Below are 26,248 nucleotides of genomic sequence, written 5' to 3'. Positions count from 1 at the left end.
ATTTAAATTTGCCATTTTGCCGATACATGGAAGAGAAACTCAAAATTTGCTCTGAAAATGACGTTATTTGATAAAACTAACTAAAACTTGATGATACTAGGCGTTATCAAAAGGTGAATAAGTTGTTGACTTATAACCAAATGGAAAAAATAAATGAAGGAGTAACCATCCAGTACCATAAATAATTAAATATGTAAAAATCGGAAAACAAAACAGGATTGGACATTATACTCCACATAAATAATGTCTTTATATGGCAAGTTATTTATTTATTTTGCTGTCTTTGTTGTATAGACATCGAAATTAATTGCACAGAATAAATACTGGTCGAAGGATTTTGTTTTATATGGGCATTTTCATCTCCCAAGTCCGAACTAAGAACTTGATTAGTTTAAATCATCAAAAAAAATATGTAGTTGAAATTAGACAGGATAGCTAAATTACATACTAAATGTGTTCTATACCTTGTTATCATATCTAATTTCATATATCAGCTATAGTTTTGTTGTCACCAAATACGATAAGTCATCAACGTTACGATTTACAAACGATCTGATTAACGAAGAACAAACAACTAAACCAAACCATAATTAATTTCCTGAAGAATCACATTTTACTTTGGTTATATCCAACAAACCATCCTCAACCGAGCTAACCAATTCACAAATCAATTCGAACCAAAAAAGAATTCTACTATTGTTTTAGTCAAATATAATCCACGTGTTCCCAATCATCTCCTACATCAATGGAAGTACAGCTCGGGCTATCGATAACCACCATACATTGTACCTTACTATTTTTCTCCAATTTTGATTTCTTTCGTCTTTTTATTTAACTTGTCACTATATACTTAAACTTACTCATATCCATATGCACTTGTGAAATTAGATCTATATATATATATATATATATACATGTACATTGGATAGGAAGCAAACTAAAACACAAGAAACTAAAATTATGCATCAATGAAAGGAACATGGGCTCCTCCCAGTCCTATGTTTCATGTATATGTTCAATGAACCATAACATAAGAGACCACACTTGTTTTTTTTTTTAATACTATAAATAGTTATAATTAATACATGGCTTCTATACTTTAAAAAATACATACAAATGTTTCATCCGTACCTATGACCAACACAATATAATTTCGAAGTTTCAATTGCATATGGAATGTATAATGTAAGTATATCTTAAAAAAAAACAATTTGAAATACATATACATTCTGTTATTTATTTTGGTTATAAGGTAGGTCTATTAATTAGTCTCGTTGATGTTGTTCGGGCAGTTAAGTAAAAGAGTTAAACACCAAAAAGGGAACAGAGCTACATGGTACAGATCATTCATCAGCTTGAAGAATCTTTCTTGTCGCTCTTTTTAAACTAGATTGTGATCTTTTGGGCTTTGTGTCCAAATATTTATTTATTTAATTTATTAGTATTAATCTATTAATAAACTTGATTCTGTAACACATAACCTTTCATTAGTGTAAGGGACGGTTTAAATTATTTTCCTTCTTGGTTCACTGAATCTCTCTTGGGCTTAAAACACATGGTGGGTGGGTTCATCAGACTTGGAGATTTGATCATTTTAGTAATTAACCTCGAAACAAGAGACGTCAGTTAACAAATCAGACTCGTTAACTGTTCAATTAATTGGTTCGATTCAACAAATGTTTTCGGTTAATCAAGTGGGTTTACTTTATTTTTTATTTTTTATTCATTAATTTATATGAAAGTTATTACGTGGAGACCAGAAGAATAAGATCGAATCGGGCTGTTTTAGGAGACATATGGATATTAAGTAACTTAAATAATTCGAGATTGTGTTAATGATTTTATACTTGTAATTAATGATTGCCTTGGCTTCATGACTTGAGAGAGAAAGTTGAATCGATTTGATCTTAACATTCAGAATTGTTCAATCTAATTATTATTTTAAGAATCCAAATTTCTCCAATAAATTTTGATATCTATCAAGAAAAATGTATCTTACAAGTTACAACAGCCAAGTGATGCAATGGATATTAGTGTTTTAATTATACGTAGGCCCAACGAATAATAAAGTTCCATTGGGTCTATGTTACATTAATTTCTAGAAAAGCTTCATGCAATGGATTTTCTATAATTAAGATAGATTAGTATTAGTATTCTGTCATTTGAATCGAAAGCCATTGAACCAAAAACCCTCGAACTCTAATGGAGTTGTAAATATCTCTAGTACAATCTCTAGTACAACGTAACAAGTCCTCCTTGTTTTTCAATTTTGACCCAACAAGGAAATTTTTTTTTTTAACACTGACTTAAAAATTCAAATGATATGCTCTTATATATTACATCACTTGAACCGAAATTTCTGAGATACCATATATGCTGAAAACAATCCAGGAAAGAAAAAGTTACTTTTCGTACCCCCTAATGATAACCCACTTTTAGATTGTCTAGCTGCCAAATGATCAAATCTTTACTCGTCCATTTACGTACGATTGTTTTTTCTTTTAATAAGAACGTCTCGGAGCTCAGGTTCGATGGCATCTGTTACTATTTAATATTTATGTCGAGGCACATATTCCTGCAACGTAACAAACCAATGAAATGATACTAAACAAAACTCAGTCTAATCTAAAATGTTTGACACGCATGCCTAAATATTCGATTTAACCACAAGAGAGTTTCTAAACCATATTAAGACTTGGATATATATGGTCCGATTTAGGGTTAGAGTCAGTATAGTATCTTCTACCGGCTTAATTTGTTACCTCTAATTTCTTAAACAACTCTTTTGCGGTTGGTGCGGATACAATAATATGTCGAGCGGTTGGAAGAATAAATCCCTCTTCGACAGCTTTGTCGATGAATGATAGCAATTCATTGTAATATCCATCAACGTTTAATAAACCGACCTGCATGAGGAAATTTTTTTAAAAAAATAAAAAAAAATCCCAAATTCTTATCTTTGAATCATCACGTTCACATTCAAACCAAGCCAAATCGGTTTACAGACATACCGGTTTATCATGTATACCAAGTTGTGCCCAAGTTATCACTTCAAGTAGCTCCTCTAGTGTACCATAGCCACCTGATTGATTAGTGAGGACTCGTTGACTTAGTCAAGTGGCATAAATAGTAAAAATTTCCTATTTGTTTTTAAAGAAAAGTCAACATCTGAATTATGATAAGTCCTTTCTCTTTTGGTACTTTTTTAAGTCAAAGGTCAATAATATATAACGTTAGTGCACTCAACTCATCATCATGAATGATGATGATGGATCACAATATTTGCTAGTAGTACATAATTAGTTACCAATTTTGTAATTTCTCTCCTAATATTCGTACTCCCAACTCTACAAATAATACTTACTAGCATTACCCGAAAAAGGGAAAACAGATGTCCTTTGTCGACATCTATTTTCGCTGCTTTTAGATGTTGATGGATCAAACACTTTTTGTTAAAAAAAAAAACACATTAATCATTTTAAAAATATTTGTCGTGATTCTTATAATTCTTTGACTCCTGGGATCTCCCACATATCATATTCATATCAACCACATGTTATTTACTTATTAATCGCACTCCTTAAAGCTCTCTCTCTATATAATGACAATTTTTTTAAAAAAGAAAAAAAATAAATAAAGCACTAACAATTACATGTAGGAAAACAAAACACATCTAACTTTTAATTTTTTCAGCATCTTACAAAGTTTTGACAAATGAGTTATCAAAAATGCTTAGAATGCTTAGCCATCTCAGCATATAACAGAGAGAAAGAGAGAGTACCAGGCAAAGCAATGAAGGCATCAGAATGCTTAGCCATCTCAGCTTTTCTCTGATGCATGTCTGCAACTTCTCTCACTTCTCCTACTGTTTCTCCAGTAAGCTTTTGTGTGTTTGTTTTGCGAGACATTGACAGAGAGGCAAAGAGCATTATATTATTGTACCTACTTAAGAACTCATTGAACATTTGATTTTATAACGAAGTCAAATTAATACCTCTTGCAACATGAGTAGCTTGGGGATAACTCTGCATTAATATAACAAGATTAGAAACCATACCTTTTTCTGTAAGAACTCAGCAAAGCATAACAAAAACGAAGAAATAATGCAGTATATCATAAACATATTATACCCAATAACATGACGACCACCTTCATGAACAGCTTGAGACACTAAACCCATTAAACCTATGCTTCCTCCACCATAAACAAGATCAATCTTCCTCGCCACCTGTTCATCAAATTAACACTATTACTAGGAAACCAGGTCTTTCAAGAATCCGCATGTGTGATGTTCTTGCGGAAGCTATGGATAGAAAGACAAGATTCCTTTTACACAAACCCAAACCAATCTCTCAAGTATTAAAGCGGAATTTTAGAAACAAAACGCTTTCGTTATACAACAATAAGTCATTATTTTTTATTTTTTTTAAATTGGGGAAAAACATTAATTGTGAATATGCAAATATGATAAAATACTTTACCAATTCTTTGCCTAAATCAATGGCTGCAACTTGATAACTAGCTTTATTGCCATTGCTACTACCACAAAAGACGCAGATGCTCTTAAACCTTGAACTCTGTTTCCTCGTCATCTCTCTTCTTCCCTCTTCATCCTCCATTGTTTCTTATAACTTGTCAAAGTCTCAACCTTTCTTTCTCTACGTTTTGTTTGTGTTTGGTTCTAATATATGGGAAAACAGAGAAGTATATTTTTGTAGACAAGTCTATAGAATTAGCTAGTTAACTCTCTTCTTCTCTCCAACCCCCTTTAATTTGTCACGTTCAGCTTTGTTTTAAAGCGTCTTTCTGAAGTATCCTAGGCACGTGAGAAACGTGGTCACACGAGTGTTCCACTATTTGGCTAGTTCTTTTACATGAAGGTAGCACAATCCCAAGTGGTGCTCACACGCGTCGAACACTCTTTTCTTTCCTTTTTTCTTTTTTTTTTCCTCGTATTTCATATTTACAATCTGTAGGGGTCTATCTATCGATGAATTATATTTGCAATTTCTGAATTTATTTTTGTTTTTAACAACCGAAAACAAAAATTTAGGTCCTCGCTCCTCACAACCTCTCCTGTAAAGATATTTTCTAAACAAGTTGCACATAGTCGATATCTGCAAGAATTAAAGAAGTTATTTGAACAGCCACGGAAAAAAAAAACGTAGCTATCATATTCTGAAAATATTGTCTTTCTTGTTTTCTTACCTTGTGTCTGTTCTGTTCATGATAATAAATAGAGTTTCTGTTCTGGATATAATATGTTCGACACTAATAAAACAGATATGTATGATTTGTTGATGGATTGATTTGTCGTGATTGTTTAAAGGTATAAGATTTTTTTTGTTTTTTCTTTGGTTTGGGTGCCAATCAATGATATGATTAGGGTAGCAGAATACTTAAACCTATAGAAAATTGTTTAATTGGTATATGGTGTTGAAAACAATTGTTTTTATTGTTGATTTTTATGAGATTTTGTAATAACAATAAAAATTTCAAATACAATAAGATGGAGTTATAATTATGTTACGGATAAATGGATAATACGACAAAGCCAAACTATGGGAGCGGAGCGTCATTCTATTACGTGGCAGAATTACAGCGTATTAAAAGTTGTCACTGTGCAGTTGGTGGGCCTCGCCAGATTACTTATGTCCTAAGACACGATAATACGACGCGTATCGCTTCGCTTTGGCCAAAGCAATGTCAATGTGTTGTGTCCCCTAATTCATATCTCTAAAATTAGCTATTGCAAAAACAAGATGTAACATAGAATAGTATCAACCAATAGCATATATTATATACAATGAAAAGTGCAAAAAAACTTGTGGTAGTTGAATTTTTTTTTATGATATTTCTCTTTTTAGTAGACTCTATAAACCACTCATTCACAATAAATGCATGATTTTACAATTATAAATCATTTACATATTCTAAAGTCTAAACTGTTATTACAACCCGAAAGCGACAAAATATGGTAAGTGATAGACTGACATAAGTATCGAAATTTCTAAATATCAATAAAATCAAACGGACTTTACAATTACATTAGTCGCCAAACCATTTTTTATTTCTCCAAAAAAAGGGAATTACTCAAACAAAGAATATAAGGAAAGTTATGTTGTTTTTATTTGATTGCAGCGTTGAGAAAAAGTTACCGTTACAACGACGGTCAGATTTTTCTAGTACCGCGTTACAATTTATCAAGGGGGAATTTATTTGAGTGACTTGCGTAACGTTTCATGTCATAAATGGAGATGCTTAAATCCTAATACGCATGTTCCATACGGGCCTGTGGCCATTAGTTTCAATTGGGTTTATGACTCAGTATAAAGTGATTTGTGGTACCGTTTTAGATTTGGGGCTTTATTGGACATCGAAGGTTTTGATCCAACGATTAGGATTCTGACCAGTCAATAGCGTAACTTCTGATAAATATTGACCAACTTCCGTTCCTTTTACAATTAAAATACGTTTGTTGAGATTTTAACTTAGAAAATCATACATATGTTCTCGTTGGCAAAGAACTGAAAAAAATATATATATATTGATCTTAAGAGAGCAGTCATTTTCGCTTACGCCAAAACATCACTATAACATAAAATTTACAAACTAAACGAATGGCTAAGCAACATGTTACTGCAAAGCAAGTTTTCAGATATTTAAGATAAAAACAGAAAAAGAATATTTTTGAAAAGAAGTTGATACCTTCGATTTCGAACTTGAGGGCTTTTGGTATAACAAAAACAAGTATATACAGGTAGGCGTCTATAAATCTTGATTCATTTTTTGAATTGGAGAGACTTAAAACTGAAATATTTATTGGTGTTTCTTAGTATTATTTTTCATTGTGAAAACGAAAAAGTCAAAAACATTAATATAAAGCTGAGATATCAACTTCGAAGGTACTCCATATTATTAACAAACGTTACGCTGATTCGCCAACGTCTTTCAGAAAGTTGCTTACAAGCCTTCTTCTTCCATTATATATTTTTTTCTAAGCTTTTCTTAATAATGTATTTTACGCATTTTTCATATTTATTTCCTCATTTGTAAACCTATAGAGATTATTTTTTTTAGAGTATATTATTATGAGACATTCACCAACCTTTTGTTTGCATTTATGCCACTATATAAGCATTTGTAACGAGCTACAATTTATAAAATACAACTTGTATAACCAACCAAAAGGCAATACAAGATTTAATACAAATCTCTCATCGTTGCATCAAACCGGAAGAGTGAACCGGAAATGAAGTTAATCCGGAACCCCGGTTTTCTCTTTCTATTCTTTTACCTTCTTGGGTTTCTTGGTCAATCTCCGGTGGATGCGGCGGTGAAGAAGTACCAATTCGATGTAGGTGTTCCATAAACCGGTTTATTATAAACTCAATATACATTTATTTGAATTCCACTAGATATGTAATTTTCTTGTTTGTAATTACTAACGTTTGGAATTACGGAACAGGTTCAAGTGAAGAACGTAAGCCGGATATGCAATGCTAAACCGATTGTCACGGTTAACGGAATGTTCCCTGGACCTACGGTTTATGCAAGAGAAGGTGATCGAGTCATCATCAACGTAACCAACCATGTACAATACAACATGTCTATCCACTGGTAAAACATCTCTTTCCTACGTCTCAAACCGGCCTAACCGGTTTAGTCATTCTTTATGATTCAAAAAATTAACGGTTTTTGTTTCTTGTAGGCATGGGCTTAAACAGTACCGGAACGGTTGGGCGGATGGTCCAGCATACATAACTCAGTGTCCGATCCAAACCGGACAGAGTTACGTTTATGATTTCAATGTGACCGGACAACGAGGAACACTCTGGTGGCACGCACATATCCTCTGGCTACGAGCCACAGTGTACGGAGCTATCGTCATCTTGCCTCAACCGGGAAAACCGTATCCGTTCCCACAGCCATACCAAGAAACCAACATAATCCTCGGTTAGTAGAAATTAACAAGAATTGGTTCGGTTTAGACTGATCTGGTCTACTCTAATCTAGGTTTTTAATTAATTCTTAATCCCCTGGGGTTTTTATTTGATTTGTGTAGGAGAATGGTGGAACAAAGACATTGAGACCGCGGTTAACCAAGCCAACCAATTGGGCGCACCACCTCCGATTTCGGATGCTCATACCATCAACGGGAAACCAGGACCACTCTTTCCGTGTTCCGAGAAACGTAAGCCTTTTCATAACCGTTTGTTATCGTACCGTACCGGACCGGACCTCTCGGATCAAAATAAATTATAAATAATTTTTCCGTATAATTTTCTCAGACACGTTCGTGGTAGAGGTCGAAGCTGGCAAAACATACCTTCTAAGGATCATCAACGCAGCGTTAAACGACGAGCTATTTTTCGGGATTGCGGGACACAACATGACCGTGGTTGAAATCGATGCGGTCTACACTAAACCGTTTACAACCAAAGCCATTTTACTCGGACCAGGTCAAACAACAAATGTTCTAGTCAAAACCGACCGCTCACCAAACCGGTACTTCATGGCAGCTAGTCCGTTCATGGACGCTCCAGTATCCGTAGACAACAAAACCGTAACCGCGATACTTCAATACAAAGGCGTACCAAACACGGTCATACCAATTTTACCAAAGCTTCCTTTGCCTAACGACACATCTTTCGCTTTGGACTATAACGGAAAGCTCAAGAGCCTCAACACACCTAACTTTCCCGCGCTTGTTCCTTTAAAAGTTGACCGGCGACTGTTCTACACGATCGGGCTAGGCATCAACGCGTGCCCCACTTGTGTGAACGGGACGAATCTAGCAGCTTCTATAAACAACGTCACGTTCATTATGCCTAAGATCGCGCTCTTGAAAGCTCATTACTCCAACATCTCTGGAGTTTTCAGAACTGATTTCCCAGACAGACCTCCCAAAGCGTTTAACTACACCGGTGTGCCGCTCACTGCTAACCTCGGAACATCTACGGGGACTAGACTGAGCCGAGTTAAGTTCAATACTACAATTGAGCTTGTCTTGCAAGACACCAATCTCCTAACCGTTGAGTCACACCCTTTCCATCTTCACGGCTACAACTTCTTTGTAGTTGGAACCGGTGTTGGAAACTTTGATCCCAAGAAAGATCCAGCTAAGTTCAATCTCATTGACCCGCCAGAGAGAAACACAGTTGGAGTACCTACCGGTGGTTGGGCTGCCATCAGATTCAGGGCTGATAATCCAGGTATGATATAGATCTGTCAAACACACATATATATGATGATGATAAGCCGATCAAACTGATCAATGCATATGTTGGTTGTTGCAGGTGTTTGGTTTATGCACTGTCACTTGGAAGTCCATACAATGTGGGGTTTGAAGATGGCTTTCGTCGTCGAGAACGGGAAAACACCTGAGCTTTCTGTTCTACCACCGCCTAAAGACTATCCTTCCTGTTAAGAATCTGAGATTTGAGAACTTCTAAGATTCTTCGTTATGTTTGTGCTGAATGATATTTTTTGTTGATTGTATTTCCCTTCTGTTGATTTGTGTCTGAGATTGTTTCCTGTGGGGCTGCATAATACACCCTGCAATTGCTTAAGAAATGAAATTAATGTTTTCCTACAAGAGTGTTCTAGTTTTATCGATTCCAAGTTTCTGCAGTAAAGTCAGTGACAGTAGAATCTTAAAAGCATCAAAACTCTTAGCGAGGTACTAAGAGAAAGATGAAAACTTTTGAAAACAGAGTATCATCAAGAACCAGAAAAAAACAAAGCTAATCTAAACGATCACTCAGTATCTCGAGGTTCTGATCTTTTCTACCTAAGTGAACAAAAGAGAGAAGAGAATACTAGTAGTTCTGCCAACATAAAACAGAGGAGTTGATGGATGGAACGAGCTCAAATAGCTGGCGTTGCTTGATCCTTGGGCTTGCAGCATTCTGATTTCTTCTTGAAGTTAAGCTTCCTGGTAAAATTCTTCCAGCTTCTTTTCGTCCTCACCAGCTTATGCAGCTCTTGTTTCATGTTCACACACTCCTTTTCCAACTCAGAAACTCGTTCTCTTACGCTCTCACCTCTGGGTTTAAGTAAACCCCCATTGCCACCATTTGGGTTCTCAGAGTTGTCTAGATTCTCAGAGACAAAGAACCAGCCAGATACAGATGTCCTGAGCCTAATCTGTTCGAAAAAGAGAACCTGAACTATCACACGAAGAGGCAGCCTCTCGTTCTGAGCCGCATGCGTGCTAGCTTCCAGTGAGAGCTTCTGGCAGTTCATGAGTCTACATATGTGCTCTCTCTCTGAATCCGTAATCCACGGGTGAGCCTGCAAAAATTTTGCAAACAAATCAAAACCTCAACAAATCTATTGGTTAAAATTTTTAAAAGAGAAGTTTTATTACCTTCAAGTACACATCGATGGCGTGATAAATTCCATCATCTAGTGGCCTTGCATAGTCAGGAATTGCAGCAGCGATGGCTTCGAACTTCGCCAGCTTCAGGTTAACATCAGGTGCGACCTCAGCGAGATAACCGTCGACCAAAGTTGCCACTAACGTTGTTGGACTTAGCAAATCGGCTCCATCCTTCACCAATTGTCCTTCTTCAATGATGCAAGGAGAAGGGACGATACCTCCTAGTTCGGTTGAAGAAACAAACTGTTCAATCATTCTCAAAACGCATTCAACATCATAAAGCGTTTCAGAGTATCCCATATTTGGTATGAGAAGATCAACTAGAGCAGCTTGGTCCAATTGATTTCCAATTCTTCTCTCCAGATTCTCCCTCGAGGATTGGCTTGCGTGAAGCACCATTGCAGTTTGAAGCAGCCTGAGAAGAAACTTGGTCGGGTTTACACCTTTCTTGCTAGGAAGCAACCCGACAACCTCCTCAAGACAAGTTTTTTGGTCTTCTTCGGAAGGGTTCGGTGTCTCAATCACTTGCTCATCCATGGTTACTTGTCTATTCATCATAGGAACATGTTTCCTTGTATAGTACATAACCGCCATCGCGACGTTCTCGAGCTTCATACCACGTGCCTCAATAGCGGTAATGAGTCTTTTGAAGAGAGGCAAGCTGAGAAACGAAGCGTCATCAAACCACCAGTCTTCACCAGTAGGTTGAAGCATCTTTCCGGAAGCAGAGATTCCATTCCACAAATGCGATTCATCTTCTGTGTTCTGCCCGCTTGTAGCGCTCTTTCCTCCTCCCACAGGCCAATTGAAAAGGCTCGGGTCAGCACAGGCTTTGACAGCTAAAGAATCAACACACCTGGAGATAATGTGAAGATCTTCAGCGTACTCGGTCACTTCCTCGCAAGTCTGAAGAGCTTTGATCGAGTCTGTCCAGTTTCCAAACACTTCACTGAGGAAAGTCTCAGTCATACCGACAAGATTCCCTTCTCCATAGCTATCAGTCATCTCAAGGTACTCAGCTGCACATCTAAGGCTAACAACATTGAAAGCAGTAAGCTCGATCTTCACACCGTAGCAGAATTTGGTCACAAGCTCGAACGTTTTGCCGCCTCCTGGTATCTCATCTAAACTCAACACACAGCCTGATCCATCATCAGTGGAAGACTCTTCGATTAGCCTTTCAAGAAGCCCGCTTCTAGAGAGCAATGGGAACTACACACAAAAAAAAAAAAAAAAAAAAAACACATTACACAATTAGAAAACAACCTAGTCCAATCATCAAGCTTCCACATTTATGCAATTACATCAAAATTTTAACCTTGTGGAGATGAAACTTCATGTCTCCAACTTCTATGGTAACATCACTCACGAGTCCTGTGGTGCAAAGCCTGTAGACGAGACGAGAGACATATAACATCACCCAAAACAGAACACTTCTCAAATTTGATTATCAATCAGAGCTAGCCATATTCTTAAAATCCACAGAAGAACCCATCTCGAATTCAACAAAAAAGAAGTAAAAAGACGAGAGCTTGATTACACAAACTCAAGAGAAATCAACGACACTCATCATGAGAAAGCCATATCGAAACCGGAAACTAAAAGACCTAAATAGCTAGACTAAATGTAAGTCTAAGTCAGGGAGGTAAAGGCAGAGAAAGAAGAGTACCAGGTTTGGCCTTCACGATGGAAAGCTTCGGATTTGGAGCCAAGTCTCATAAACGCCATGTTGGAAGAAAAAGCAATCTCAGAGTATGAGTTGGTAATGAAACAGAGTAGTAGTAACAGAGAAGAAGAGAGGGTAGAGGAAAGAGAGTGAGATACATGAATAATAGTTGGACAGAGATACTCATCTCTATTTTTAGCAAATTCTACAGGAAGAGAGAGAGAGAGAGAGAGAGAACCGGCAGAAGAGTGAGGAGAAAAAGATGGGTCTTGGACTTGTGAATTTTTCGTCTCTTGAATACTTCAATACTTGTCTTGTTCAACGATGATGATACCCCAAAACCGGCATTTAATTTCACCGGTTTGTCCGATTCACAATTTTCGGTTTAATGTATGAATACTTCAATACTCATCTTGTTCAAGTTCAACAATGAAACCCCAAAACCGGCATTTAATTTTTTATTTATTAATTAGTATAGTTAGTTACATACTACTATACTAGTATAGTATGCCTTTCAATGATAAAGAGATAAATTAAGTAGTAATTAATTACAGACAAATGCAATGTTGTTTAGGTCCCTATTTTGAAGTATAAATAAATGTTAGGCAACAACTCATCGTAGCCTACGCAGTAGCCATCAATTTCTTAACCACAAATTGCATTGATAAAAACAATAATACTCAGAATTGAAATACTCGTTAAAGTTTTACCTAGGAAACTCTTAGATTGTACGCAAACATGTTATGAATATTATAATGATACACATGACATATATAAGTATATGAGTAGTAATAGTATTTATCAAACTCAGGTTAACTATAGACTATAGTGTAGAACTCTCACCATTGGTTATTAGTAAGTTAACACTTACAAAGTTACAATACAACATATTAGCAGCTTCTTAATGGGCCAATGACTAAACAAAATAAAATAAGAAAAGCTTCGAGATTCTTTGCCTCTTTGCCTCTTTGGGCTCGACCTACTCAACACGTAAAGGCCTTTCAAAAATTTCAGCCTGAACAAATTATCTTTTATTTTTGATGAAAGTAAAATAATAATGTTTAATTATTAATTTTAGATAAAAATGAGTAGATTTTTATCAAAAATAAAATAAATGAAGGTTAGAACTTAAATCATATAATAAAACATGTAGATCTTCTAATTATTGACCTTTTCCTAAAATTTGATTCTTTTTCTTAACAACTAAGTTTTTTTTGTTTTTTTGGAATTATTCAACTTTGTGATAATACAAAAAATTGGCAGATAAGTTTCCTTATTTTAAGTCAACGGTAGATTGGAGTTCTTTATGCCAAATATTAATATGTTAATAAAGAAAATAAACTATCATAATCTACAAAGTATTAAAAAAATAAAATAATTAATATATTATTACTAATCCACCATATAATTATGATTGCTTATGCTTATTGGGTTGGGTGAACCAAGACATAGTCTTAATGCAAAGAATATTTTTTTACTTTTTAATATTTTATCATCATAGAAAATAGAAAGCAATTATTCCAGAAATAGGGAATTACAGAAAAAAGAAAAAAGAAAGAAAAAAAAAGCAAATGTCATTGATGACCTAATCCATCCACCCCATTATTAGGTTAGGCTGTTTCCAGTTGAGTCGGTCTTTACAAAACGAACGATAGTGAATTTGACACGTGTCATATGGCTCCTCCCTTTAGCTTCGTGGTCATAATAATCCTAAAAACTGATATTTTACTATTTTATATTTTGAAAAAATGTCAAAAAAAATCCGAAATTATTTTTATTTGGACGTTTAGTACCCAATAGTTTTGGATTGGAATAAAAATATACCAAATAATAAAAATATGTCATTTAAAACCCAAAATAATTAGTGTTGTTATTTTCATATCCACGATTTTTCAACACCATCTAAATTTCAATTTTACCCTGGTTATCTAATTAATTATTAATTTTTAATATAAAAATTCTTAGTTTTCTCTTAACCATATCAAACCAGAATCAAACCGGCAACAACAACAAATCCCGTCTTCTACTTGTTCGGTTGTGGCTATGAAAACAGTTCCGTCGACGGGAATCACCACCGTTTATCACGTCGGAGCTTCGTGTCACAGCGGTGTGTATGAAAGCGTCATCTCCTTTCACTCATCCACAACGCCTCTTCATCACCACCGTTAAGAAGATTAAGAAACAAAGCATCGTTTCTCAATAATCCTCTCTCTCTCAGTCTCTCTCTCCCTCCTTCCCTGTTCGACAATAAGCAAGGTTAGTGATCCAGCCATATCAATCGATCTCTTGGAATATTGCTTTATCTGATGTTTGATTTGCGTTCTACATTGAAGAACCTTACTTTGATTTTGCTTTCCCAGTTTTGAATTTGATTATTTATCATTAGTTTTCTGATTAATTAGAATGGTGAAGGCGGCAGAGAAGCAGCCTGGGGCAGTAACAAAGATATTTTGGGACATCAAGAAGTGTCCCGTTCCAACTGGCTTCGATCCTCGTTTGGTCGGTCCATGTATTAAACGGTTTTTGGAGAAATTAGGCTACTCTGGTCCTCTTAGTATCTGGGCTACATCTCCGATTAAGTCCTTTGAGCGGTCTCTTCCACTGGAATCATTCTTCAAGCCACCCCCTTTGGTTTAAAACCTTTCTACAGCTACTTTCCTTGATGAATTCATAGATATAGAGAGAGAGTCTCAAGTTTTAAGTTTCTGATTTACAGGTTCTCGTAACCTACTGACGCTTATCTCTTGTTGGACCCGTGAGAATCCACCTCCAGCTAATATAATGCTCATATCCGATCCCACAAGGACAACTCTTATAATTTGAATTTGCTAAAATATCACTGTGGATACAACGTTATTAAGTTTGCTCGGTTTTGATTCTGGTTTGATATGGTTAAGAGAAAACCAAGAATTTTTATATTAAAAATTAATAATTAATTAGAAAATCAGGGTAAAATTGGAATTTTGATTGTGTTGAAAAATCGTGGGTATGAAAATAACAACACTAATTATTTTGGGTTTTAAATGACATATTTTTATTATTTGGTGTATTTTTATTCCAATCCAAAACCATTGGGTATTAAACGTCCAAATAAAAATAACTTCGGATTTTTTTGGCATTTTTCCCATTATATTTTTCCTTTTTTTCTTTTTTGTTAATTTGGCGAAAGATATTAAATTGTGAAGTCTATATAAAGAAGAGCTTCCTTCGAAGGATCTCATAATTATCATCCCCTTCGTCTTTCTCTGATTCTTCAATCTCTCTCTCCCCAAACCCTAAATCGTCGTTCTCAGCAAATCTTTTATGACTCTCTCTTCCAACGACTCTTTCAAGGTATATATGTTTCTTCTTCTTTTAATTCGTTTGTTTTGATTTCACATCTGATCTTTTCGATTTTGGGTTTTTTTGGGTTATTGAATCTTCTTTTGATTTTGTTGAATCTCTACTCGTTGCTCGTCGGATTTGCTTGTTGCCGAATTCTCTGTTACGCTTTCTCGTTTCGATTGAGTGTTATATCGTGTAGATCTGTTCAATTTATTGCTTGATCTTGAAATTCTCATAGAAAATTAGGGTCTTTGAGGGCTATCCAATCCAATTGTGTGTTTTCTCGTGTAGATCTGTTCCAGTTTCTTGCTTGATTTTGAAATCCTCATAGAAAATTAGGGTTTTCGAGGACAATCTATTCAATTTTGGGTTTCTTTGTTGTTCTCTTTGGTGTTGCTATGATTTCGTATGTTTGCTGATCTGATCTCTGTTTGCTTTTTATTTTTCAGATGCAAATTTTCGTGAAAACACTCACTGGCAAGACCATCACTCTCGTGGTTGAGAGCTCTGACACCATCGACAATGTTAAGGCAAAGATCCAGGACAAGGCAGGTATACCTCCGGACCAGCAGAGATTGATCTTCGCGGGTAAACAGCTTGAAGATGGTCGTACCTTCGTTGATTACAACATCCAGAAGGAGTCGACCCTCCACTTGGTTCTCCGTTTAAGAGGTGGTATGCAGATCTTTGTCAAGACTCTTACCGGCAAGACTATTACTTTGGAGGTTGAGAGCTCTGACACTATTGACAACGTCAAGGCTAAGATCCAGGACAATGAAGTAATCCCTCCGGATCAGCAGAGGCTTATCTTTGCTGGCAAGCAGCTTGAAGACGGAAGGACTCTTGCTGACTACAACATCCAAAAGGAGTCGACCCTTCACCTTGTCCTTCGTCTTCGTGGTGGTATGCAGATCTTTGTCAAGACTTTGACTGGCAAGACCATCACCCTCGAGGTTGAGAGCTCAGACACAATCGACAATGTCAAAAGCCAATATCCAAGATGAAGAGGGAATTCCCCCGGACCAGCAGAGACTCATATTCGCTGGTAAGCAGCTTGAAGACTGAAGAACTCTTGCTGACTAAAACATCCAGAAGGATTCCACCCTTCATTTGGTGCTTCGTCTACGTGGTGGTATGCAGATTTTTGTGAAGACCCTTAGAGGCAAAACCATCACTTTGGAGGTTGAGAGCTCATACACAATCGACAATGTCAAAGCCAAGATTCAGGACAAGGAAGGAATCCCACCAGACCAGCAGAGACTCATCTTCGTTGGGAAGCAGCTCGAGGATGGACGCACCCTAGAGGATTACAACATCCAAAAGGAGTCTACTCTTCATCTTGTGCTTCGTCTACGTGGTGGTATGCAGATCTTTGTGAAGACCCTTACCGGCAAGACCATAACTTTGGAGGTGGAGAGCTCAGATACCATTGATAACGTCAAGGCTAAGATTTAGGACAAGGAAGGGATCCCTCCGGATCAGCAGAGACTCATCTTTGCTGGGAAGCAGCTTGAGGATGGTCGCACACTTGCAGATTACAATATCCAGAAGGAGTCCACCCTTCACCTTGTTTTGCGTCTACGTGGTGGTATGCAAATATTTGTGAAGACCTTGACAGGCAAGACTATTACCTTGGAGGTTGAGAGCTCAGACACAATTGATAATGTCAAGGCTAAGATTCAGGACAAGGAAGGGATCCCTCCGGATCAGCAGAGACTCATCTTCGCTGGGAAGCAGCTTGAGGATGGTCGCACACTTGCAGATTACAACATCCAAAAGGAGTCGACCCTTCACCTTGTGCTTCGTCTCCGTGGTGGTATGCAGATCTTTGTCAAGACTTTGACTGGCAAAACCATCACCCTCGAGGTTGAGAGTTCAGACACCATTGACAATGTCAAAGCCAAGATTCAGGACAAGGAGGGAATTTCCCCGGATCAGGAGAGACTCATCTTCGCTGGTAAGCATCTCGAGGATGGTCGGACTCTTGCAGATTACAATATCCAGAAGGAGTCAACTCTTCACTTGGTTCTTCGTCTTCGTGGTGGAAGCTTCTAAGCTGTTGTGATCTGATTGAAAGTGGTGGTTCAAGTATAATGCACTTGGGAGGTGATCTTCGCCTGGTTTAGTTTGTGTGTTCCATGTTTCATATTTTCTGCTTTTCTTTTATTTCTTATGAACCTTTTGGTTGGGCTCGTAATCGGGCCTGTGTTTCAACATTCAGTAAAATAATAATCCAAGTGTATGTTAATCATCGGTTTCCTTAGAAAATTAGAAATTAGTCTATATTGCATTTACTAAATTAATGATGTCGAGCAAACAAAAAACAAATCGAAAAAGTAGAAGCCAACATATGATCAAGTGGAGACGATGTTGAAAACGTGAACATGTAAGTGGTAAAAGAGTTATTAGTAGGAGGATATATGCTTCACTACACTTTAAAGATTGAGTGAGGGTGTTCTATAGAGTTTTGCTATTGTAACACGATATATGATGTCAATTCTTATAGGTAATTTGGCCTTTGATGTGAGCTAAGAGATTTTTTTTTCACTTTAGTAATTCAAGTATTGGCTCATATCACAATATTAGCTAGAAGAAGAAAATGAGGTGTTAGACTGAGACTCTCTTTGTCCAAAAAAAAAAAAAAGAAAAAAGACTGAGACTCTTGTACCACATATGGTGATAGGTTAGGAGAAGAAAATGAGGTAGTACACCCTACTATCATACAAGAAAAAGAGGACTTTTACATATAAACAACAAGATGTGGAACTTAAAGAGGAAATAATTTATGAAATGAACATGTATATAGAGTTTTGGGTCACTTATTATCTTGTCTTTCTTTTTTTTTTGGGTAAGAAAAAGTTAAATGGCCACAACTATTTGACAGTAATGTTTAACATAACTCGATAAGGTTTTGTGAATATCGATCGCAACACCAACAGTCCACTCCGAAAACAATTGTCTCATTTCATACCAAACTAAGGGCGCCGCCTGTTTGCCGCCACTTGACTGCATCTTTGTGTGTGCAATAGTGTGTGAGATAGCCACATCTCCACATTCAACATATTCCCTCACGATTTTGATGGCGCATGTTCTCTGGTTAAATGCTTACCAAACTAAATTGTTTTCCCGAGCCTGAATTGTCACATAATTTTAGGTTTGCGTTTACGATTTTGAGTGAGTTTTTGATATAGCTATCAGGTTTTAACTAGTTTCAACCATTGGATTGGTTGTTTGAAATGAAAAAAAATAATAATATGCACTACCAAACTTACGAAAACAGGTTATGCGTATTAACGATAGGAATAGAGAAAATTGGAAAATTTAACCAAAACAAAAGGATTGTACAAAGTTTTTTTGATATTTATTTTTATTAATATTTGGTAGAGCAAAAAATATAAATGATTCCAGATCTTGGACTGTTGTTACAAAAGCATTGCAGAAAGTGGGAGACAACAGAAATAGTGATGTCAATACATTGAATGTATGATTATACTTTATAATAACAAATATTATGAAATTAAATATCAAATCAACTTTTAAAATGTATTTAAGTTTTTCTATGATTCTTGTGGAAATGAAAAATACGAAAAACACATCATATCTTCTTTCTTTTTTTTGATTGTTAAACAAACACATCATTTCTTGCTAAAGACTTTTAAAGCCTGCCGTTTATAGTCGAACTTTTTTATATATGGTTCACCTTCAAAAGACGTGACACTTGATATATGACTTTTGAAGAGACGTTTTATGGAGATTTAGTTAAATGTTGGGGTGACTAATCCAGTTTTTGTTGGTTGGTTTTTCGGATATTTTTGTTTGTTTTCGAGAATATATATTCATCTTGAATTAAAACTGAATTCGTAGTTGTTAACTTGTTGTTATCTAACTATACACATTGCCTTAGCTCAAAGAATTCTATATAAACCTTTTAAGTATTCGTTTATCAATTTTCTTTCCCATTGTCCTTATGTAATAAACAAATGAAAAAAAACAAACCTAAAATGTGGTTTTGTTTCGGTCTCACGGTCGTTACAATAATTATATCGTTTTGTTACAATTGTACATGCTCTATAGTCTGTATCTATAATATGACTTTATCTATTAAATTTTTACCGACCACTTAGGCATTCATCTTATTTAGTTGTGGATTTATGAAACGAGTGCTAGGAAAGTAAACAAAAAAAAAAATACTACTATTATTTATCGTAACCCCCAAAAAAAAGAAATATAGACGATGACCAAAAATTAAAAACCCAAAACTCCAGAACCAAAAAGAAAAATATAAGAACGAAATAAGCAAAAAAGAAACAATATGACGGAGATCACTACAGAAAAAAGCACGAATACCCTAGTTTTCTTTCTCGCCGCCTCCTATAACACAAAGCTTTTGTTAAGCCTTTGACCGGCGCGTGGTGGCTCATATAGCACGGCGTCGGTCACCTCCTTTAAATTTCATGCTTAGTTTCTAGCTTTTGTCTTGAGGAAGCGTGGAGATTTTAGCAGATGTGAATCTGAAGATTTTGAGATCGAGAGCTAGTGAGATATTGTCTTTGTTTCCAGATTCTTCGGATCTGTGGGTTGTTGGTGAGCTCGGGTCGCCGCTGATGTTCGCTATTCACGAAGTGGAGGCTCAGATCTTTTCACTGGTTCACTTTGTTTGAGAATACGTGACAGTGGAGATCTTTGGTTCCTCCTACGACGGCTCTTATTCCTTCCTTCATCGACAAATCTATGCATCAATGGATCTCTGAATCTCCTTTATCTTGGTATTTCGTTTGCCTCTCCTCTCTCCCTTCTTGTGTCTCCTGTTTGCTCTGTTCAGATTGTAATCGTTTAAGATCTGGTATCATTAGAGCTCAGGTTTATTAGCCTTCCTTGTTTGGACCAGTTTCCCTCGTTTGGGCTAAGTTTTCTCTTCCTCAACTATTTCTCTTTGTTAGTTTGGGGTTGAGCTTTGGTTATCTTTGGATTAGTTCATCTAGTATTAAGCTTTGTTTAAGCTTAATTACTTGGTCGTTGTGGCGTTGAAAGGTTCAAGTGGGTTTCGATTATCTTACGGTTACATCCCGAGAGACCCTTGACAAAGCACTTATAGAGAAAAATGCATCTTATGCGGAGAAAGTAAAGTTTCATTCTCTTGTTTTGGCCATTTGTGTTGAAGTCCGTTAAACACCAATTTGGTATGCGGAAAATCCCTATGATCCTTCTAGAGCTAATTCAGTCCCGAGACAAGATATTTTTGGCTTAAGCAATGTATCAGTGAAACCCTTTCCTCTTCTGTAGATTATGAAAAGATCTTTGTGTCTCTGTAATTTCACTCTCGTCTTTTATCTTGTGATTTGTAATCTTTCCAAAATTTATCAATATAATCCGTTTAGTGAAAAAAAAAAAAAAAACAAAACAAAAAAAGGAAATTGAAAAATTCTCCTTCGGACCGAAACTATATAACGATGCCTCCCCCAATAAAAACACGAAGTCGTCCTTACTTAAGATCTAAGTAATAATTACTAATAGATTAACATATCTATATTTACCTATAATAGGAGTTATATAATTAATTAATGACATAGTACTTACTAATCTTGAAACCCAATCTTCTCCCAAATCGCGTTCCTCAATCGCCTTAGATCTCTTCCTTTCGCCGTACCACCGATACCTTCGTGCACCGTGAACGATGATCCTCTCCGCCGTGCTAAATACTCGTGCGGCGGAATGATCCGTCTTCCACCTTCTTGGACGTCGTCATCGTCCTCATCCTCGTCGTCATCACTGTCGTCGTCAGGTATCGCATGACCTCTATACTCACTCTTCAAGATCTTAGACCAATCGGGGATGTTAACCGGAAGCGAACCGGTTTTTGTAATATTCCGGTTACCAGAATTGACAGAATCTCCGGTTTTCGTCGGTTTTCTCCGTAACCGAGAGATTGATATCGATCTCTTGGCGTCAAACGAATTCTGCAGCTGGTGATCGCCTAAATTATGGATATCAGATTCGTCGAACTCAAAGACATTCTCATCGGACATAACTGGTTCTGGTTCTGGATAGATGTATTTAGGCTTGACAAAAAAAAGCTTCCTTGACGCCATTGATGCAAAAAAAAAAAAACTGAAATATGGGTTTTGATCAGCTTGCTTTGTCGAAATATTCTGAAAGGGTTGTTTTGTGAAATTTATTTTTGGATTGAAGGAGAAGAGAAGAGATCATTTTTATAGAGAAATGTGGTAAAGAGATAAGCTTAGTGGGAGGGTTAACTTATGTGAGTTACGACTTACACAGTAGGCCACAAAAGGACAAAGATGATTGTCTATAATAAGGTGTGGCCAGTCTCACGTTCTTATCGTGAGCTCTCTCTCCCATTGTTTTATTTATGAAAAAAATTAGTAAAAAGAAAAAAACTATAGAAGTTGTTATCAAAATGATGATGTTAATGAAATTTTACGTTCACCTAATCAACCATTAAATTAAAATAATTAAATATAATTGGATTCATGTTATCTCAAAATTAAATTTTGGAAGATAAGAAATTTTGTTTATATGTTTTTTGAAATTTATTGTTATGATTATTGTAATTTTGTATTAAATTTTGTTATTATTAAGCTTTTTAAAGATTTTTCAGTGTCATTTTATATCTGAGTAATTACAAAATCTTGAATACACAAATAAGAAATTTTGATTGATTCTCAATTAAATTAACCACTATGTTATTTTATGATAACTTTTACTATGTATTGGGGGTAGTTAATCACATTTAAACATCATAAATCGACACATAACAAAAGGGAAAAATGCCAAAAAAAATCCGAAGTTATTTTTATTTGGACGTTTAATATCCAATAGTTTTGGATTGAAATAAAAATACACAAAATAATAAAAATATGTCATTTAAAATCCAAAATAATTAGTGTTGTTATTTTTATACCCACGATTTTTCAACAAAATCAAAATTCCAATTTTACCCCGATTATCTAATTAATTATTAATTTTTAATATGAAACTCTTGGTATTTTGCTAACCATATCAAACCATCCCGGTTATCTACTTCTTTCTCTTTCTTCTTCCTCCTCCTCCCAGGCTACACCTCCACACGATATTAGATGAGAAAGATCACTCAGATCAGAACATTGCAAGATGAATATACATATTGGTTTTAATTAATCAAGTGTTACAAATTTCCCCAAATTTTCTTATAAACTCGTCAATATAAGCAACAAAGAAGAAGGAAAAAAAATCCAAACATCAAATTTTACAAGAACAGCGAAAAAAAGACTGAAAAAAACAAAAGTGAAGAAAACGAATTCTCTCAAGTCTGTAGCATCCGAATTGGGCGTGAATTAAAAATGAGCCACTCGATTTTCACTTGTATTGTTGAATTTGTCAGCTAATGTCAATGCTTCTTTATCACATAATGTTCCAGCAAGCTTAATACCTTCAGTAAGTGGATTTATCTTTTCCTAATCTCTCAAATTCAGGCGTAAGTAGACTTACATCCTCGCTCTCGTCGTATCCATCATCCATTAGTAATTCTGTAAAACCCCAAATGTTGATTATAAATTGTTGAAATCGAACTCAGGAATAACTAGCTCTTTTTCTTCCTCAAAGACTTCGACTTTATTCGGATTAGGTTCAACGATACTCGTTTTCTTTCTTACTCTTCTCCGCGTGAGCCTCGAAGGAAGATTTTGGAAACCGACGAGACGGCGCCGCCAGAAATAAAAAGCAATTCGGGTTTTTTCTACTCTGATTCATTTTCTTATTCTTACATTCTCGTGAAGTAGCTGATGAATTCGACGATTAGAGACAGGAAGAGGAAGAAGAGAGAGAAAGAAGTAGATACCCAGGTTTAATTTCCGGTTTAGTATGGTTAGCAGAAAACCAAAAGTTTTTACATTAAAAATTAATTAGATAACCAGGGTAAAATTAAAATTTTGATTTAGTTGAAAAATCGTGGGTATGAAAATAACAACACTAACTATTTTGGGTTTTAAATGACACATTTTTATTATTTAGTGTATTTTTATTCCAATCCAAAACCGTTGGGTATTAAACGTCTAAATAAAAATAACTTCGGGTTTTTTTTGACATTTTTCCAAAGCAAATATTACATTTTTACATTAAACCGAACCAAACCAAACCGTTCCATTGAGCCAATTTTAACCCAAAATATTTACGAGATACCCAAACCATTATTGTGACTTCGTCTTCCCCAGAGCAAAATCAAGCTTCTTCGATCTTCTTCCTCGTGAGGTTTCCAGTTCGATTCTTCACTTCTAAAAAGGTTCGTGTCCATATAAACCCTAGCTTTCAATTTTCACCCAGAATCATTCGATCAAAGTCTTAGATTTGGGGATTGAATCGTTCGTTGCTTTGATTAGAAAACCCTAATTTTGATTTTTGCTTAGTTTTTATTTTAGATCTATAGAGAGAATGGCAACAGCTACGTATCCGCCTCCTCCTCCATATTACAGACTCTACAAGGATTACTCAGAAAGCCCTAACTCTGCTCCTGAACCTCCACCTCCCATTGAAGGCACCTACGTTTGTTTCGGTGGCAACTATACTGTGAGTGTTCTCTGTTCCCTTTCATATTTTATTTCCCCTCTTTATGGGGTTTTTAACATTTTTCAATTTCTTTGGTGTATAGACTGAAGATGTTCTTCCAAGCTTAGAAGAACAAGGAGTGCCTCAACTCTATCCCAAAGATTCAAAGATTGGTATGTTGTAATGTCGTTCTTCAAACTCTTACTACTACCTTTCAAAGTTATGATCTTTAGAAGTCGCCTCTTTGAGTATTTTTGTTTTGAAATTTTATCTTTTTGCGTATTAGATTACAAGAAGGAACTAAGGTCGTTGAATAGAGAACTACAGTTACATATATTGGAGCTAGCTGATGTTCTTGTTGATAGACCTTCTCAATATGCTAAGAGGATTGGTGACATTTCTTCTATCTTCAAGAATTTGCATCACCTTCTCAATTCCTTGAGGCCTCACCAAGTATGAATTGAAAGATCTCTTCTTCTTTCCACATTTTACTCATCTGTTTTCTTTTTGTTCTTATCTTTACTCTTGTTGTGTAGGCGAGAGCTACGCTTATTCACATTATGGAACTTCAAATTCAACAGAGAAAACAAGCTGTGGAGGACATTAAGAGGTTTGTATATATGCTTTCTGCTTTTGTCTTAATGGTGTGCCAATATCATCATGTAAAACTGTAAAGCTGTGGTGGTTGGTTCTTTAGGTCTGTTTTGATGTCTTGGTTGTGTGCAGGAGGAGAGAAGAGGCACAGCGACTTCTGAAGGATGCTTTCGTCACTTTAGATGGACAATAAAGTACTGTTTTTTTAATACCCATTTTGTATAAATTAGCGTTATGCTTGTTGTTTATTGACCTCTGAAGCGTATCGGAATTGTGATTGTTGTTGACACCACCACACCATGTTTAATTTGGCAATCAACCAATACTGTACCAGGATTAGAATAGACCATAATTTACCGGTTATCTTTTGATGGAAAAGGAAGGAGTAAACCGGTGATACAATGATCTTACAAATAGATGTACAGTTGATGTGAATGGATCTGTCAATATCATAGAATAAAGAAATTGATTTAACCAGTTGATTGACACTTAAAAATAATTTCTTCAGTTGTTTTAGAAACCCATAGATATACAAATAAAAATAAAACTGTTAACCAGATATAATTCAATATGAATATCTAATTCAATTGGTTCCATCATCATCCAAAAACAAAAATGTAAGATTATTTTTATATATTTTAAAATAGCTGGATTTGTATTGTTGATAAAAGAGATTACTAGTGTGGGAATGCCCACAGGGGAACATGGCCCGAACTTCTGAACACACACATAATTGGATTGTCCAAAGCTGAATGACACGTCGGATAATAAATACATTCTCGCCTCTCTCTTATTCAGTAAAAGAAAATAGACACGTCGGATTACTTCACGTGGACTAAATAGAGACATGACTTTGTTCACTTAATAGTTATATCTGAAAAAGAAAAAAAAGTTCTATCTATTAAAATTAGATACTGTTCATTGCAATTTTTTTTTTGTTTCCACAATGACTCATTTTCGTTATCAATTTTCTTTTATCAACCATATATATATAAAGACAAAAAAAAAAAACACAATAATGCTTCTGGAAAAAATATAAAGATATATAAATTATTTTAATTTTATGTGTTCTGTGTTCAGCTGTTTGATATGACTCACTTAAAATTCTAATAATTTCATTTTTATTAATCATAAAAAAAACTACACCTGATGTTAAAGGACACGTGGGCCACTAATAGGTAAGATATCACTTGTCAACATAAGTTGGCCCACTAGACCTCATCTCACTTTGACAATTTTGGATATTTCAGGCGTCGGTATCTTGACACGTCACTCAGGTCCCCCAATATTTTCATTCTCTTGATTTTCAAAAAAGACGAAAATGGACAAAAAATGCTTGATTATTTACGTTGGTTGGTAAAATTATTATACCCGATCATAGAAGACCAACAAGGGAACAAAATTGAAAATGCAATAACCAACAACAAAACAAACTATATGATATTATTATACAAAAAGGAAAACATATGAATAATTGGTAAATCTGTTGGACATTAATCTGATCACTAACAAAAATATGTGGGGACTCGAATAATTTTTTCTAGCTAGCTTAGCTATAGGGACTAGGGTCATAAGATATATAAGAACATTCACTTTTTTGTTTCGATATCTATACTTGTATAAAACGTTCATTGCCATTACTGTAAACAATATACATAAATGACCAATGCATTGTATCTGCCTGCCAGATATGATATGATAATAGGCTCGATTCATAATTAGTTGCTTATAAAGTTATA

General features: G+C 35.6%; 5 protein-coding genes, 1 long non-coding RNA gene and 1 pseudogene across 12 annotated transcripts; 3 read left to right on the top strand and 4 right to left on the bottom strand.

Moving 5' to 3' along the window:
- Positions 1-2,177: 2,177 nt before the first annotated feature.
- LOC104734344 (putative cytokinin riboside 5'-monophosphate phosphoribohydrolase LOG6) lies at positions 2,178-4,768 on the bottom strand. Its single transcript, XM_010453895.2, has 7 exons — positions 4,482-4,768; positions 4,131-4,228; positions 3,995-4,025; positions 3,782-3,881; positions 3,012-3,082; positions 2,763-2,906; positions 2,178-2,575 (listed from the first exon to the last, which is right to left on the bottom strand). The coding sequence occupies exons 1-7, from the start codon at positions 4,617-4,619 to the stop codon at positions 2,549-2,551; spliced, it is 609 nt and encodes a 202-aa protein (XP_010452197.1). The 5' UTR covers positions 4,620-4,768; the 3' UTR covers positions 2,178-2,548.
- A 2,310-nt stretch (positions 4,769-7,078) lies between these two features.
- Positions 7,079-9,598, top strand: LOC104734343 (laccase-11). Its single transcript, XM_010453894.3, has 6 exons — positions 7,079-7,357; positions 7,469-7,620; positions 7,712-7,956; positions 8,066-8,194; positions 8,292-9,215; positions 9,300-9,598. The coding sequence occupies exons 1-6, from the start codon at positions 7,253-7,255 to the stop codon at positions 9,428-9,430; spliced, it is 1,686 nt and encodes a 561-aa protein (XP_010452196.2). The 5' UTR covers positions 7,079-7,252; the 3' UTR covers positions 9,431-9,598.
- A 27-nt stretch (positions 9,599-9,625) lies between these two features.
- LOC104734342 (BTB/POZ domain-containing protein At5g03250-like) lies at positions 9,626-12,335 on the bottom strand. Its single transcript, XM_087482607.1, has 4 exons — positions 12,054-12,335; positions 11,703-11,772; positions 10,373-11,596; positions 9,626-10,296 (listed from the first exon to the last, which is right to left on the bottom strand). Exons 1-4 carry the CDS (start codon positions 12,110-12,112, stop codon positions 9,871-9,873), a joined length of 1,779 nt encoding a protein of 592 aa, XP_087338733.1. The 5' UTR covers positions 12,113-12,335; the 3' UTR covers positions 9,626-9,870.
- A 1,628-nt stretch (positions 12,336-13,963) lies between these two features.
- LOC147929090 (uncharacterized) lies at positions 13,964-14,520 on the bottom strand. Its single transcript, XR_015578746.1, has 2 exons — positions 14,392-14,520; positions 13,964-14,287 (listed from the first exon to the last, which is right to left on the bottom strand). It is a non-coding gene; the product is annotated as an uncharacterized LOC147929090 (long non-coding RNA).
- Positions 14,521-15,223: 703 nt separating this feature from the next.
- LOC104734340 (polyubiquitin-like) lies at positions 15,224-17,439 on the top strand (annotated as a pseudogene). Its single transcript, XR_015578555.1, has 2 exons — positions 15,224-15,383; positions 15,824-17,439. The product of XR_015578555.1 is annotated as a polyubiquitin-like (transcript).
- A 2,101-nt stretch (positions 17,440-19,540) lies between these two features.
- LOC104734339 (protein S40-4-like) lies at positions 19,541-21,820 on the bottom strand. Of its 4 annotated transcripts, none has more exons than XM_087482609.1 (2): positions 20,952-21,820; positions 19,541-20,188 (listed from the first exon to the last, which is right to left on the bottom strand). In XM_087482609.1, coding segments are annotated over exons 1-2 (513 nt in total). In that variant the 5' UTR covers positions 21,464-21,820; the 3' UTR covers positions 19,541-20,187. The 4 variants fall into 4 exon arrangements, with proteins under 4 accessions (XP_087338735.1, XP_087338734.1, XP_087338736.1 ...); XM_087482608.1 differs by having other exon boundaries at positions 20,075-20,214; XM_087482610.1 differs by lacking the exon at positions 19,541-20,188 and adding an exon at positions 20,672-20,720.
- A 772-nt stretch (positions 21,821-22,592) lies between these two features.
- On the top strand, positions 22,593-24,801 carry LOC104734338 (mediator of RNA polymerase II transcription subunit 7a). Of its 3 annotated transcripts, XM_087482611.1 has the most exons (7): positions 22,593-22,808; positions 22,948-23,652; positions 23,789-23,936; positions 24,019-24,088; positions 24,202-24,368; positions 24,452-24,525; positions 24,642-24,801. In XM_087482611.1, exons 3-7 carry the CDS (start codon positions 23,802-23,804, stop codon positions 24,700-24,702), a joined length of 507 nt encoding a protein of 168 aa, XP_087338737.1. In that variant the 5' UTR covers positions 22,593-22,808; positions 22,948-23,652; positions 23,789-23,801; the 3' UTR covers positions 24,703-24,801. The 3 variants fall into 3 exon arrangements, with proteins under 3 accessions (XP_087338737.1, XP_010452192.1, XP_010452193.1); XM_010453890.3 differs by having other exon boundaries at positions 22,593-23,652; positions 23,777-23,936; XM_010453891.3 differs by having other exon boundaries at positions 22,609-23,652.
- The last annotated feature ends 1,447 nt before the right edge of the window (positions 24,802-26,248 follow it).

Source organism: Camelina sativa, chromosome 13 (assembly GCF_030686135.1).
Source record: "Camelina sativa cultivar CO46 ecotype springtype chromosome 13, ASM3068613v1".
Taxonomy (NCBI): domain Eukaryota; kingdom Viridiplantae; phylum Streptophyta; class Magnoliopsida; order Brassicales; family Brassicaceae; genus Camelina; species Camelina sativa.
This window is presented reverse-complemented; position numbering and strand designations above follow the sequence as displayed.